At 56.3% G+C, this 15,090-nt stretch overlaps 1 protein-coding gene across 1 annotated transcript in view; it reads left to right on the top strand.

Moving 5' to 3' along the window:
• Positions 1-849: 849 nt before the first annotated feature.
• Crybg2 (crystallin beta-gamma domain containing 2) overlaps positions 850-15,090 on the top strand; it is a 36,159-nt gene continuing 21,918 nt past the window's right edge. The window contains 8 exon segments of the mRNA XM_047558951.1: positions 850-963; positions 1,794-1,918; positions 2,517-2,534; positions 2,536-2,722; positions 4,373-5,070; positions 6,127-6,248; positions 11,355-11,424; positions 13,062-13,777. Coding sequence (XP_047414907.1) covers positions 1,805-1,918; positions 2,517-2,534; positions 2,536-2,722; positions 4,373-5,070; positions 6,127-6,248; positions 11,355-11,424; positions 13,062-13,777 — 1,925 coding nt within the window. The 5' untranslated portion in view covers positions 850-963; positions 1,794-1,804.

A 15,090-nucleotide genomic window follows, 5' to 3' on the forward strand; every position in this document is an offset into this window, starting at 1 on the left:
TTGTGGCACCACAGGGGTGCTCTTGCCACTGAGCCACATCCCCAGCCCTTTTCATCTCTTATTTTGAGACGGGATCTTGCCAAGTCGCTGAGGCTGGCCTTGAATTTATGAGCCTCCTGCCTCAGCCTCCTGAGTTGCTGGGATTTCAGGCGTGCATCCTCAAACCTGGCATGCCTCATACCCATTGTGCTGTGTCCTTGAATTATCTCATGCCCTCTTGGGGCCTCAGCTTTCTATCTGGATTTGAGATAGAATTTCCCAGAGGATCAGGAGACTTAAGAAAGGACAATTTTTTGGGGGGGGGCAGACCATGTGCCTGAGATGGGAAGATGTGGTTGTCCCATCCTGGGTCTCTCCTGTGAGATCAGCGGCCTGCCTCCCCATCTCAGCGCAAACCCTTCTATGTTGCCTACTCTTGTCTCTGCTGGTTCCTGTCCCTGCCTACAACCATCTCTCCTTCTTTTGCCACCATTCTGCCTGTTCCTGACCCTACCTGTCACCATCACTATCTTCTCTGTCATCATCACTGCCTGCTTCTGTCTCAGCTTGGCCCTCATCTCCAGAAGGACCCCAACTCCTGCCTTTGAGCCCTGGTCTGTCCTTCTGGGCCATCCGGGTTCTCTGAGAACAGAGCTAGCACCGTGATCACCCCACTACACACTCGCACTGAAATGCCAGTAGCTCAGTAAGTACATTGTAGCCCAGACCCCACCAAGTCGTCCTGTAGAGTCACCACAGGGAAGCAAAGCCTGGGGAGGGCTCCCCTGTCAGTCTCAGGCCCCCAGGCCTGCCTACCCCCCTCTTTTATTTGAGGTAACTTCAAATGCAGCATCTTCCTGTCATCTCTCACACCCACTGGGGCCTCAGCCACAGGCAGCTTGCCTGCCTGCCCACCCTCCTTCCTCCCCAACCGGAGAGGATGGCTGCAGGGCCAGGCGGAAGAGCCACACAGGCTGCCTTCAGGTCGTGGTATTTGCTTGTATTTGTTTTGAAACCTGAGGCAGGGGTGGGGAGGAGTGGGGAGGAAAGAGGGTAAAGAAAAGGGGTTTTGGAGGGCTGAGACAATGGAGGGATGGTTTCAGGGTCTGAGGGGTGTTTGGGCTTGAAGGGCAGGGTAGTCACTGAGAGGCAGGAGTCTTGGGGCCTTTGCTGAACTGAGGGGATTCCTGGCCTGCAATGAAAAATGGCAGAGAACAAGGTGCTGACTGAGCAGAGGCTGTGCACTGGGGCATCTTCCTGTCTGGCTGGCCAGGGCTTCCTGAGGACCCCGGACTTCATCCCTCAGGCTTCCTCTCTGCTGAGGGATCTGCCTGCTGCAGTCTGAGTGACAGGACCCTGAGGTTTTCTCAGCTGTCCAGGAAAGCCATCTGGGTGAACTCAGACGGAGGGGAACCCTTGCCTGGTAGAGATGTGGACTCCTCTCTCCACGGAAAGAGGTGGCTCCTCCATTCTCTGTGGCCCTGAGCAATCCCAAATGTTCCCTTGGAACCTCCATGAGAATCTTCCGCTCTGTTCTCAGGCCACCTCTGCTTCTCACTTCTGATTGGTTAGTCTGCCCTTAATGCCACTTCCTCACCCACCAGGAGAGCATCGCTGGCTTCTAAATGTTAGCACCAGTTTTTACACATCGACCAGGCCAACACTCCATTTTAAAGATAGGGAAACTGAGACCAGGAGGGAAAGTGACCTGCTCATGGTCACAGGGCGTGTTGTTGGGATAGTCAGTCCTAAAACCCAGGCACCTTCCTGGAGCACCGTCCTGGATCACCTTGACTCAACTATCTTCCCAGCAGGTAGTGGGGGCATGAAGGGAAAATCAGCTGCACAACTGGGTTGTTGCCGCAAGACCAGGACCCTGGGGGGAAAAGGGGGTTCCCTGTCTCTGGGCGCAGACTTTCAGCTCTGCCAAGATGACCAGGTAGGGCGGGGTCCCAGCCTTCTCTTTGAGGGCAGTCTGCTGCCAACAGGAGGTGGTGTTAGGAAGCAGAGGGGGCTTTCTGAATGGGCTGCATCCTTGCCTCCCTGGTCCTGATTGTCCCCTACTCTGAAGTTCCAAAGACCCTGTCCCCATGCCCTAGGGACCCAGACTCTCTTGTGGGAAATGAAAAGGAGAAAGATTTTGTAGAAGGCTTGACTGGTGTGACCGTGGCCTTGAGATTTAGAGGGAGGAGGCTCAGGGCCATACTGTGGGGTTTAGTCTTCCATGAGGATTTTCCCCAAGTTCACCTTGGTTCCATTCAAAACAAAGAGTAGATGATTTGAAATACACCAGGGACTAGGGTGGTCAGGAGTGGGGGGTGGGGAGGGAGAACGGGCTGGGGAGGGGGAGGGGAGGGCGGTCTGGCAGTGGGTGAGAAAGTGCTTTGGATGAGAGAAGGGGGACCATTTGAATGACAGATATGGGGGTGGCAGTGTCTTAGCTTCTTCTCTTCAGAAACCAAACAGGAGGTGGGACCACCCAAGGGACCCACAAGTCCCAGCCTCCAACCTCGAGCCCCTTGCCCTCTGTCCTCCAGGTCTTCTCTGACTGCAGGCCCACTTCCAGGCACAGTGGATGCTCATGGCCTGTCCTCTGCCAGTTGGTGGTGTCCCTTGCCATTGGTACCAGCTGGGTCTGCCCTGTTGGCCTGCCCCCAGGGCCTGGACCTATATCTGTGTGACCTGCAGCCAGCATCCTTGGGCGCGGCCCCCCGGGGTCTCGGAGAGGACTCCTGGAGCATGAGTGAGCCGGGCAGGGGCTGAGCTGCACCTTGGGGGAGGGTTGGGTGCGCAACCTTAGCTTTGGGGATGAGGGGAGGGGACTCGGTGAGGACAGAGCCTCAGGCACTGTCCTCCAGGTTTTGGCCTAGCGGTCTGACTGCAGCTGCAGGGACTTTCCAGGTGGGGATACCTGAGCCACAGGAGTGTTCAGTGGCTTTCTCGGACATGAGCGAGGAGCTGGTGTCCTTGAAGTCATGGGGAAAGGGCTTCCTCTGCCGGGAGAGTTTGGACTAGAGGAGTCTATTGCGAGATAAGAGTCCTGGGCTGGGGGTCACGTTTCTGCCCTTTCTAGTTCCGTGACTTTGGGCACACCCCCAGGGTCTGTTTCTTCATCCATAAAAGCAGGTCTCATTTTTACCTGTGACTGAGACCTTTGGGAGGGCAGGGACTCTCCTCCTGTGCCCTTTATTTCTGGGACAGAGCACAGAGTGATTCAGCACAGTAAAATTGACTGTGTGAACAAACAAGGATCCAAGCAGATATCTACTTTTAAATATTCTTTTCTTTTTTGTGTGTGTCTTTCTTTCTTTTCCTTACTGGGGAAATCCAGGGCCTCAGCAAGTGCTCTACCACTGAGCTGCACCCCAGCCCTAGCATGTCACTCTTTATCACTCTGGCCTTCTCCCTAGCCTGTGGTATCTCGGTCTCCCTTGCGAGCTGTTCTACTTACCTCCTAAATATCTTCATGTTTAGAGCCCTCCCCTCCTCTCCTCTCCTCTTCCTTCTCATCTTCTCCTCCCTTCTCTTCTCTTGTCTTTCCTTTCCTCGCCTCCCATCTTCTTTCACCCCATTATCTCCTTTCTCTCTTCCCCTCTCCTGTTCTCATCTAGAGTAACACTGATAGGATTCCTCACAACTGTGGGCCTAGTCTATTTCTAGGTCACTCAATACTATAACCCATTGTGCACTTTAAATGTGACTAGTGCAGCCTGGCACAGTGGCAATGTCTATAATCCCAGTGACTCAGGAGGCTGAGGCAGGAGGATTGCAAGATCGAGGCCAGCCTCAGCAAATTAGCAGGGCTCTAAGCAACTTAAGGAGACCCTGTTTAAAAAAAAAAAAAAAATAGGACTGGGGATGTGGCTCGATGGCAAAGCGCCCCTGGGTTCAATTTCCAGTAACAAAATTAATTAACTAATAAAATAAAAAATAAATGTGACCAATGCAAATGAAGAGCTATTTTATTGAACTCATTTTAATGTCAGTTTAGTCCCATGTGTCCAGGAGCTGCCACTGTGGACACAGATCTGGCATCACCCTATGTGATCTCATCTGGGCCTGTGGCATCCAAATTTCTGTGTCCAGCTAGGCCCCCTCCTTTGAACTACAAACCAGCTTATCCGACTGTCCACTTGACTTCTCACCCTACATATCTGTTAGGCTGCTTGAACTGTTTTCTCTCCCTGAAACTGTCACGCAGGAATGCTAGCAGCTTCGGTTGGCAGGTGCAGTCGTGGAAAAGGGAAGCTGGGAGAGGGAGGGGCCTTCCCAGGTGGCTCCGCCCAGCTTGCAGCCTGGGGTTCCTGTCCAGCCCTGAGTGGGGCAGGTCTGATGTGGGACAGACCTTTATCCCAGGCTGTGGGGGCTTGACAGTCTTCTCTTTTCTGCTCAGACCACCAGCCACCAGGGCTGCAAGCCAGTTCCACTGATGACGAGAAACTTGCCACCAAGTACTACCTGAGCAGGAATGAGATGGGCAGCCAGCCAGAAGGGACTGGCCCGGGGGTCCCCTGCCCATCCTTCCCCCCTCACAACAGCTCCTCCCCAGCCCTCTGGCTGAATGGAAAGAGTCCTAGACCTTCGGTGTTCTGCCCCTGCCCGCCTCCCGCCCCCATCTCCAAGGAGCTCCTACTCAGCCTCCACCCCTTCTATCCTGGGTACCCACTTCTCCTGCCTCCACCTTACCTGTTCACCTGTGGGGCCCCACCTTCTGTCCAATGTCCCTACCTCTTCATGTTGCCCCAAGACAACTCCCATCCCACCATGGCTGCACCCAGCTTGCTGAGGTCAGCCAATGATTCTGGGCACCACAGTCCCCAGGGGGACACCCTATTTCTCTACCCTGGGACCTTCCAAGCCTCTGGCCAAACCATGCCCTCCCAGGCTAAGGATCCAGACCCAGCAGCTGCCCCCGCCTCCTCCTCCTCGGGGAAGAGGCGTGCAGGTGTGGTAGCTCCAGTGAAGCGGGCCCCTCTGGGCTCCCGGGCAGGCACAGCCACACTGCCCTATCCGCTGAAGAAAGAGAACGGCAAGATCCTGTATGAGTGCAACGTGTGTGGCAAGAGCTTCGGGCAGCTCTCCAACCTCAAGGTATCTGCTCCCGGGCTCTGCTGTCCCCCTCAACCCTTCAGTCCCCGCTGACCTCCCCTCCCAGTTCTAGAATCAAGGACCTGAAAGTTGGAAGTCATGGTGGGCAGCCTCTAGGGCCATGTGACCTTGGAACTGTTGATCTATCCGGGTGGAGAAACAGGATAAAATGGTCGACCCCGTCCTGTTCGCTCTAGAAGCCTGCCTATGAGATCTACGTTAACCAGGGGAAAATGAGGCTGCGTGGGCAGAATTTTCCAAAGGTTACAGTAATGCAATGGTGGGGTTAGCTTTGATATCTGTCTCTCAACGTCTAGTGCAAAGCCCTTTCCTGCACATCCATTCTTTCTGGATTTCCAGTTAAGCCTATTTATTTATTGAAGGTCAGATGAGGGATGGCTAGATTTGGGGGAGTACACCACAGGCCTGACAGCCAACAATCTTCAAGGGGATCCCATAAATCAGTTCTGGCGCTGTTGGCCTTAACTACATCTTCCAGCAGGGGGCGCACCTGGCCTTATCTCTGTTAAAAAGATGGGAAGCTATGCCCAAATTGGCATCCGCTGAAGTTGAGAAAAGTTATGGTTATTGGGGAACAGCCCTGCTGGATCCTCTAGGGCAGTTTTTAAACTTTATCGAGTCTCAAGTCACCTGGAGAGCTCGTAAGCCTGTGGATTCCCAGGCCCTCAGATTTTGAGATTTGGACTCAGCACAGCTGCGGGGGTGGGGCTGGGGGGCTGAGAACCTGCATTTTCACGTGCTCCCAAAGTGATACTGATGCTGCCAGTCTGTGGATCATATCTGAGCAGCAGCGCTCCAAGATACCCCTGGGCTACTCTTTACCTGGCCTCCTTTCCTCTGCCATGTCCCCTGCAGGGCAGTAGGAGTGTCTGGGAGTGACTGCCAGCCTCTGCGGGAGGTGATGGAGAGGCGAGGGGATTGAGAGACCCGGGTACCAACAAGGGGTCCTGTGGGGATGTGGGAAGAGATGTGGAGAAGACCCCAGGTAGCGCTGGGGGCTCTGGGCAGTTGACAGCATTTATCCCGCACCTGGTTCAGGTCCACCTGCGTGTGCACAGTGGGGAACGTCCATTCCAGTGTGTCCTGTGCCAGAAGAGCTTCACTCAGCTCGCCCACCTGCAGAAGCACCACCTGGTGCACACTGGAGAGCGACCCCACCAGTGCGTGGTGAGACCCTCTTCCCCTAGTCCCTGGAGGGATGGCACCTGAGCAAAAAGAGACAAGAAAGGAAGTGTGTGGGGGGTTGGCACTAGGGGAGCTGCAGGTGGGATGAGACAGCCCTGTCATCTTGGCAGGAGTGATGTCAGAGGAGGGAGTTGAGATGTACGTTTGTGGAAGAAGAAGAGTAAAGTTAGGGTCCTGGAGAATGCATACCCATTCCCTACCTCCTGGGGTTGCTGATCAATGTAGGTCCCTCCTTCAAGTGTGACCCCATCCCTTGGGAGGTCAGAGGGCAGGAATTCTCTCCTTTTTTTAAAAATATTTTTTCAGATGTTGATAGACCTTTATCTTACTCATTTATTTATATGTGGTGCTGAGAGTCAAATCCAGGGCCTCACACATGCTAGGCAAGTGTTTTCCCATTGAGTCACAACCCCAGTTCCTCCTCTCCTCCTTTTACAGGGGCAGAAATGAGTGTGGTGGCTATGAGTCTAGGCTACAAAGTCAGATTACTTGTGTTCAAATCCTAGCTCCTCCGATTTGCTGTGTGACTTTTGACTAGTAGCTTCACTCCTCTGAGCCTTTGCTTTCTCAGTAGTTTTGTATTAGTACCTAGTTATGCTTCCCTAGGACCTCCTGGGGAAGACTATGTGAGATCAACTTCTGCCATGTTTAGCCCCCAGTAAATGTTAATTACATCCACTGTAATTAACTGCAGCCTCACATACAGGATTCTATATGATCAACTCATTCAAGCTGCCCTAACTATGAGGTTAGGAATTAATAGTCATATGTTACCAATAACCAGAGGAAGGCTCAGAGAGAAGTCACTTATGCAAGGTCACACCAGAAGTAAAGGACACTAATCCCCATCTGCCTGGCTCTAGTGAGTCAGTGGATTCCAGGGAGAAATCACTAGCGAAGGCTTCCGGGCCCACACTGACAGGGAGGTGGGTAGAGGGATGTTTTCAAGATGGGGAGGGGGAGAGACCTGAGCCAGCCTGAGGGCAGAGCTGATGCCCAGTGCCCATTCCCGCCAGATGTGCCACAAGCGCTTCAGCAGCTCCAGCAACCTCAAGACCCACCTGCGCTTGCACTCGGGAGCCAGGCCCTTCCAGTGCAGCGTCTGCCCAAGTCGCTTCGCCCAGCACATTCAGCTGAAGCTGCACCACCGGCTGCACATACCCCGGCCCTGTGGCCTCACTCACACCCACCTACCCCTGGTCTCCCTCTCCTCCTGCCTTGCCCATTGGCACCAGGGGGCACTAGATCTTGTAGTGGCATCATCAGAGAAGCAGATGGTCTGGGACATGGACAAGGTCAAGGTGTCCTCAGCATCCCAGGGAAAGTAAGGGTAGCCAGCCTGAGTGGTGGCACCAGAATGGCCCTGGGAAATGAGCAGGGGCAAAGCAATTAAAGAATTTTCTCAGTGATGAGTTGGGGCCTCCTGAGTTTCTCCAGTGAAGGGGGAAGTCGCCATGCATTTGCCAGATCTTACATCTCATCTGGGAGTTGGCCAGGGGACACAGCCATAAAAAGCCTATGCATGGGTGGGTTCCTGAAGTCATCTACCTAAGACTAGGTTTGGGTCTATTCCCAGTCTATGTCCTATGTGGAACCAAGCCCTCCATCTCAACTGTCCAGGCTTCAGGACTCTGCCAGGTACAGAGCACGCTGCCCAGCAAGAGGCACTTTGCCATCCGTTTTGAACAGCTTTTCCAACACCTGTCCAGATGTTCCTTTGCTGCTTCCAACCACCTTCCAATCTCACAGTTCCTATTCTGCCATGATGCCCTCTCAATTGGCATTCCCTGCTCCTCCAAGATATCTCTGTCCACTCCCCCGCCCCACCCTGTACTGGGGATTGAACCCAGGGGTACTTAACCACTGAGCCACATCCCCAGCCCTTTTTTGTATTTCATTAGAGATAGGATCTCGCTAAGTTGCTTAGGGCCTCACTAAGTTGCTGAGGCTGGCTTTCAACTCACGATCCTCCTGTCTCAGCCTCCTGAGCTGCTGGGATTACAGGCGTGTACCACCCCGTCCAGCATCACTGTCCACTTATGACCCAAAGCTTGATGCCCCCTGTGTACCAGGACCAGTTACCACAGAGGTCAAAGGCAAAGGGAGAGGCGAGTTCAAGGAAAGTGTGGAGGCGGAATAAGAGCTACAGACCAGAAGAACTAGCGAAGAGAGCCTGGGGAACTGGGGCCCTCTTGATAGCCTTTCTTCCTGCGGTCCCCGGAGAGTCTGTCAAATGTGCAAGGTGTTTCTCATCTTGTGAGTCAGAGAGGCAGCGTCAGGTGGGGAAGGGCACAGGCTAGGAGGCAGGAGGCCCAGTTTATAACCACCATAAACTAAGGTTGTTATTAAAGACAGATTTTCACAGAGGGATTCTCTGGTCCACTTCCGGCAGAGGGCGCCCGTCGCGGCCCGGTGGGTTTCGGTGTGGCTTTCCCGCCGCAGTGCGGAGTGAGGTCGCAGGCAGCTCCGGGACCCAGAGAGCGCGCTCTCGCAGGTACCCACCACGGCGGGGCCGTGGCAGGGTGGGCTTCGGCGCCGCCAGGAGAGTGGGTCCGGGCTCCAAGCCCACCTCCTCACACTTTGGCCCTGAGCGGGCCCGCCAGTCTCGGACCAGGCCCCGCCCCTCGTCCAGACCCCGCCCCCTCGGTCAGGCCCCGCCCTTTGCCGGCCCCGCACCTCTCTGCACCCCTCCCTCCGGGGCGCCCCTTGCTCGGCCGCGCCTCGGGGTCCGGGTCCAGCGCAGGCCCCTCTTCCTTGCCCCACCTCGTGCAGGTCCAGCTCCCCGAGGGCGCGCACCGCATCTGCCCCTGGCGCCTCCGGAGGCCTGAAGATACAGGGCAGATCGGCAGAGAGCAGGGGTCCGGGTCGGGTGGAGCACGGGCGGCGTCCCGGGACTGGGCAAAGCTGTCCCCCTGTCCCAGGGCACGGACGACACCTCGGTCGGGTCCCCGCCCGCTGGGCCGGCGGGCGGGGCTGCTGTTTGCTGAGGGGGGCGGGCCGGAGGAGGCGTTTCTCCGCCAGGGCAGCGGATCCGGGTGCCCGGCGGTCAAGTGCCCCGACGGCCCAAGCCCCGGGCCTTGGCCTCGCCATGACCGAGCGGCGCGGGTTCCTGGGAGCCCGCCTGGCCCGCCTGCTGTCTGGACTTGGGGTCCGGAGGGAGCGCAGGGGGAAGGAAACCTCAGAGGAGGCCCGATCCCGGGATAGGTGAGGGAAGGAGAAAGACCTGCCGGGCACTCCGGGCTTAGTGCGAGTGTGTGTGTGTGTTAGTGTAATGAGTGTTCAAGTAAGCGTGTATGAGCGTCTCAGAGCATGCGAACATAGGTGTGGATGTGCCAGTGTCGGATCTGTGAATGTGGAACATCCTTGTGCTCTTTTAAAACCTTAAAACAACTTGACAATTCCCTAAGCCAGGCAGACGCCTGCACACCATTTCCTCCCCAGAGACAGTTTAAAGGCAAATGTTGTAGTTCCTCCTACGCTGTGGACTTTGATTCTCACATCACCTGCCAATGTTCCTGTTCTTCGTGTCTCTATCATGAGTTTTGACAAGTTTGTGGCATTTGCCCTAAGATGCCACAACTGGTTTTCCCCTGTCATTTCTGCACCTGGAGATAGCTTTAGATTCTAGTAACAATAAACCTTTATGCACCACTTGCTTCACGATTTACCTGCATTGTTTAGTGTAACCCTCATGGCAGCCCTATAAATCAGGTATTCCCTGTGATTCAGATCTGGAAATGGAGGTTCAGAGAGGTGAAGTCACTTGCCTAAAGTCACACAAGCAGCCAGACTCTAGAGCTCACGCCTGTCCTGAAGCTCTATTGCTGCAGACACTGCCAGATTGCACACCAGGGACCCAGGCTCCAAACTCAGTGTCACTGGTCAGATGACTTTGAGCGAGTTAATTCATCTCTCTGAGCCCATTCGTGGTAGCTGAGGTCTGAGCGGAGGTCTCCACATGGCTGAGTGCCATGGCTGGGAGGAAACTGGGAATCCAAGAAAGCCCCAGCAGCTTGCAGGTCTTACATCCGCCAAGAGCTTAGGGTGTGCTGTCAGGCACCGGGTGTTTGTGTGTCTATGCAGTTACCGGGCAATTTGTTCTGATCTTATCATGACACAGCTGTCTCTGGCCTGCCCCAGGACGGGTGAGGGCGTGGTGGGGGCAGAATGAAGGGAGGGGTTTGTACTGCTCCCTCACCCTAGAGAGGAGAGGTGGGCCCAGTCACCCTATGCCTGGGAGCCTGAGTGCCTGGGGGTGCCCACACCTGGCTAGTGTCCTGCCCACCTGGAAGACACACCCTCTCCCTTTACTCTGTCTGGCAGAAACCTGCCCTATAGTCTTTGGCAGCCCTTCCCCTCCTTCTCCCCACTTGGAGCGGAGGCTGGCTCGGGGATGCAGGTGAGTCAGGAGTGAGCAGGGCGGGGAGGGGCCACAGGGCCAGTGTGATGACACATGCCATGTGTGCACTTTTGCTCCGTTCTCAGCCCAGAGAATGGGCCCCTGAACTGAGGTGCAAGCTCTGATCCTGTGGATTACCCAGGGTGGGGGTCTGGAGGGACCAAAGCCCTCCCCTATTTGTCCCCATTAGTGTGGTAACGTCCAGCCAACACTTGGAGTGGGATAATCCTGGTGGCCTAACACCAAGTCAGACTAGCTGTGTGGCTCCAAGCAAGTCACTTTGCCTTTCTGAGCTCGTTTCCTTATCTGAAAAATGAGGGCACTACCATCCACCTGCTAGGATTCTTGTGAGGCCAAAAGGTGATGATACAGGCACAAAACCTAAAGCCAAGCCCAGCACACAAGGGCCTCGGCAAAGGTGGAGCTTTGGGGTCATCTGGGCCTTGACCTCTCTCTTCATCTTGGCCCTGACACAGGCCCAGGCCCCATTTGATCCCAGTCTACACCTATCCCTGCCCCTGGGGGAGGGAGCTGAGGAGGCTGCCATGAGGCGGTTTGGGGGCTCATCTAGCAGGCTGTGGGCTCTGGGAGAAGGTGGGGGAGAGGGCTGGGCCCGGCCAGGGGCGAAGGCGTTGGGATGGGAGAGTCTGTTCCATTCCTTTCACCTGTGCTTCCTTCCCAGGCCCTGGGGTGGCCAGAGCTGTCCTGACCTGGCCCAGAGCCAGGGCAGCACCAGCGATGTCAGCTTCAAGGTAGGGCAGGACCCACGGGGAGGGAGGAAGGGGACAGAAGCTTGGGGAGGGCTGGGCAGGCCCTGAGAACCCTGATTTACAAGTCAGACAGCTGGAGTTCCAGTACTTCCTCTGCCACTGATTCACTGTGACCTGGGGCAGATCCCTTCCCTCCTCTCTCTAAACCTCTATGTCCCTATCAGCAAAATGGGTACAATAATGCCTGCCTCAGGACTTTGGGCAGAAATGATGTGAGCATCCTGACCAGGGCCTGGATGCTCAGGACACATGTGCTTCCTTGGGAGAGGCATGGAGGGACAGAGCCTGTTTCCAGGACCCCCTTCTCCCGGCCCCTAGACTTCTGCCCCTCTTTAACTCCTCTTTTTCCTCACTTCCTGGCATAGCCACCCAGAAGTGACATGGGGCCTGTAACTTAACCTTCTGACCAGAGTCCCCTCTGCAGTGGGGACACAAATCATGAATTGGACATGACCAGTGTTCTCCCCTTGGAGAAGCAGAGGCAGCCTCCTCTGGAGGTGGCTGAAGCAGCCACAGGGCTCTCTTTGGTCCTGAGCACCATGAGTAATTACCAGTGTTTAACTGAGCACTCACTATGTGCAGGCGCCCGGCGTGGATCATCTCACACCGGCTGCACAGCACTCCCAGGAGGCAGGTGCTGTTGGCATCACACCCATTCTACACTCGGGGAAACTGAGAGGCAGGTGGCATTACAGCTGGCGAGTAGCAGAGCTGGGCTTCAGGCTCAGGATGCTTCCATCCAGGTGGTCACACCCTTCTACTCTCCGGTCTCCTGAGGGTCCAGTCCCTGGGGCCTGATGGCTGCATCTATTTCACAGATGAGTAAATTAAAGCAATTGAGATCAAGGGCCCTGCTAGGAGGAATTTTGACCCCAGATTTGGTTCCTTTGTTGCCAAGGACACAAGCCCATCCCTGAAAACTGGTAATTTGGGGACCAGTGTCCCTAGGGTCTGGACTCCGAGCTCTCTCCCCTCATTCCCACATCAAGGCAGGAGCCCAGGGGAGAGCAGACAGAGGTCAGGTGATCGTCCGATTCTGAGGAACCCTCTTCCTTTGCCCACTCACGTCCTGGGTTTATCTCTATGCCCAGGAACCTCTTCCCAGGTGTGCTGTGGGAATTTTAGGCTGGGAGGGCAAAAGGGAGGTGGCTCTGACCTGCTGGTAGCCTAGAGCAGGCAGAGGCCATGGGCATTGAGGCAGGCATGCCCACGCAACCCCTACTCCCGAGGTCAGCACGTGCCAAAGGACCTGAGGCCTGAGGCCGCTGGGAAGGCAGCAGCAGGCCAGCACCCAGGCTGAATCACCAGACTTTAGAAGGCAGGACGAGACCTGGTGGCCGGCTCCTGGGAGGCAGTGGGGTGCCTGAGATTTCTTTGCTGTGTGACCCTAGTCATGTCCTCTCTGGGTGTCACTTTCCTCCCTTTGGGAGGGGACATGTTAAATGCTTAAGGGCCTCTCCAGAGTCCTGGCCCTTTGTTCAGCTCTGGTGACCTGACAGCTTGGTGTCAGAGCCCTGCTTGGTTCTCTTGTGCCAGTGACAACAGGCAGGGGACCCAGGGATACCTGGAGGGTGGTGGGGAGAAGCCGTCACGATGTCTCTGCCTCTGCTCTCTGCCAGGTCCCAGCTCAGAGCCATTCAGAATGGGACCTTCGGACCGGGAGCCATGGTGGTTTCTGGATTCGGAAGCAAGGACGCATCTTCGGGAGACCCACTCAGCACCTGGGGCGCTTACAGAGGCCAGCTGTGGGCAGTGCCTCTGACCTGGCCAGCTGTACCGCCATCAGGTCTGAGAGCCTGGCACTGGCCACGGCCTCAGCGGGGTCCACCGCGGCCAGGCCTCCCTCATGCCCAGGGCCTGCTCCTCGACATCCGGGACAGCTACCCCCTTGCACACCCTCAGAGGTCCCGCTGGGACTTGAGCTGCCCGGCAACCTGGAGGACACGCCCCCGCTGCCCCGCCCAGCATCCCTCCCCACCGCAGAGGGGGCAAAGGGCGAGCCCGACACCCCAAGGCCAGCCCAGACAGAGCCAGCCCAGACCCTGCACCCGCATCCCTCTGCCAGGAGGACCCGCTACCACATCACTGTCACCCTGCAGGGGTGCAGGCAGGCACCTAGGGAGGAGGGTGAGGAACCGGCCCAACCAGCTCCCCGCCCCTGCGTCCCTGAGGAATCCAGGGGCTGGAAGGAGCCTCCCCAGGGGCTCCGCCCCATCACGGGGTGCCGGGCTGACCCGCCCCAGGAGCCCCGGCTGAGAGCCCCGCCGCTTCAGGGGAGCACGGTTCAGCGGCAGGAGCGCCAGGCTGGCCAAAATCCTGGGTCCCCACACAGGCGGTGAGTAGAGCCTGCTTCCTCCGGGCACGGTAGTAGGGGGAGCCGGGCGGCTGCCTCCTCTCCCGTCTCTCAGGCTTGTCCTTGGGCTTCTCCAGTTGGAGGCCCATTCATTTGGTACCCTGAGTGTGAGCTGCCTCTGCCACCGGCTCCCCATTCCATTTCTGCCTTCCTCTCCTCCCCTTCTCCCACAGGTTACCTCTGGGACCCCACTGTTGGCCTCTTCCGCTGTCCACCTGGGGAGGGGACATCATGGAGAGGATGGGCACGTTAGGGGGTCACCTTCTCAGCAACACCCACCACCCTCCAGTTCTGTTCAGGAAGCCGCAGACCCAGCCTAAAAACAGGCAGCCAACGTGCTGGGAGACCTGGGGCAAGCTGCTTAACCTCTCTGGGCCTTGAATCGTTAAAAGGATTTGGTAGCAGAGATGAGGAAGAAGGAGGGTGATTACAGGCACATGCTTTGAACTCCAGAGTGCTGGGCTGCCAAACAGCAGGGATGCTTATTAATTACCCCTCGGTAGCAGCAGTAATTACCCCACCTGGTTGTGTACTGGTGGTCACAGGAGCAGGCATGGAGGTTCCCATGCCTTAGTTTTTATTTGTTAAAATGACTCTTCTCAGTTTGCCTGGTGAGTTCAGAGAGGGGATAGTGAATCCCTCAAAACTCAAGAGAGATGAGTTTGGGGCCTCCCTGGGCACTCCGGGAAGGGACCCTGACCTCAGACAGGGCTCCAAGGAGCTCCTATGAAAGATGTCGTGGCTGCCATTTACAGTGTGTTTTCTAAGCATAACTTTATTTAATCTTTACAACAGTCCCGTGAGGTGGGATAATCCCACCACCCCTAATTTGGTGGGTACCAAGGCTCAGCAAGGCTGAGACACTTGCCCAGGGCCTGCTGAACAGGAAAGGAGCCAGAACGAGTGGGGTTTCTGCAGCCTGGGCTCTGTGCTCCCCTGCTCCCACCTTGTCTGGCTTCCTGAGCAGGCAGCGGATTGAGCACAGTTGCTGTTGGAACCTGGGGTTTTCAGCCATCCTCTGGCAGTGATGTCCTGCAGAGGCCGAGCCAGGGATGCCCAGGTCCTCTGGGCAGGAGTCAGTGCACCTGGTCCTAAGCTAAGAAGGAGACGGGGCGGGGGGCCCAGACTGATTTGGGGAACTGCCTGAGTGCCCTGCGCAGGGAGGTGGCTGCAGACAGGGAAGGAAAGAGGCAGGGGCTGGCCTTGGGGAAGGGAGGGAAAGAGCCATGGGTGACGGGATGCCAGACTCTCTCTGCCACTCCCCAGTTATTTGGAACTCAGGCCCATGTGGGAGG

The sequence above is a fragment of the Sciurus carolinensis genome, chromosome 1 (genome assembly GCF_902686445.1).
Source record: "Sciurus carolinensis chromosome 1, mSciCar1.2, whole genome shotgun sequence".
NCBI classification, from domain to species: domain Eukaryota; kingdom Metazoa; phylum Chordata; class Mammalia; order Rodentia; family Sciuridae; genus Sciurus; species Sciurus carolinensis.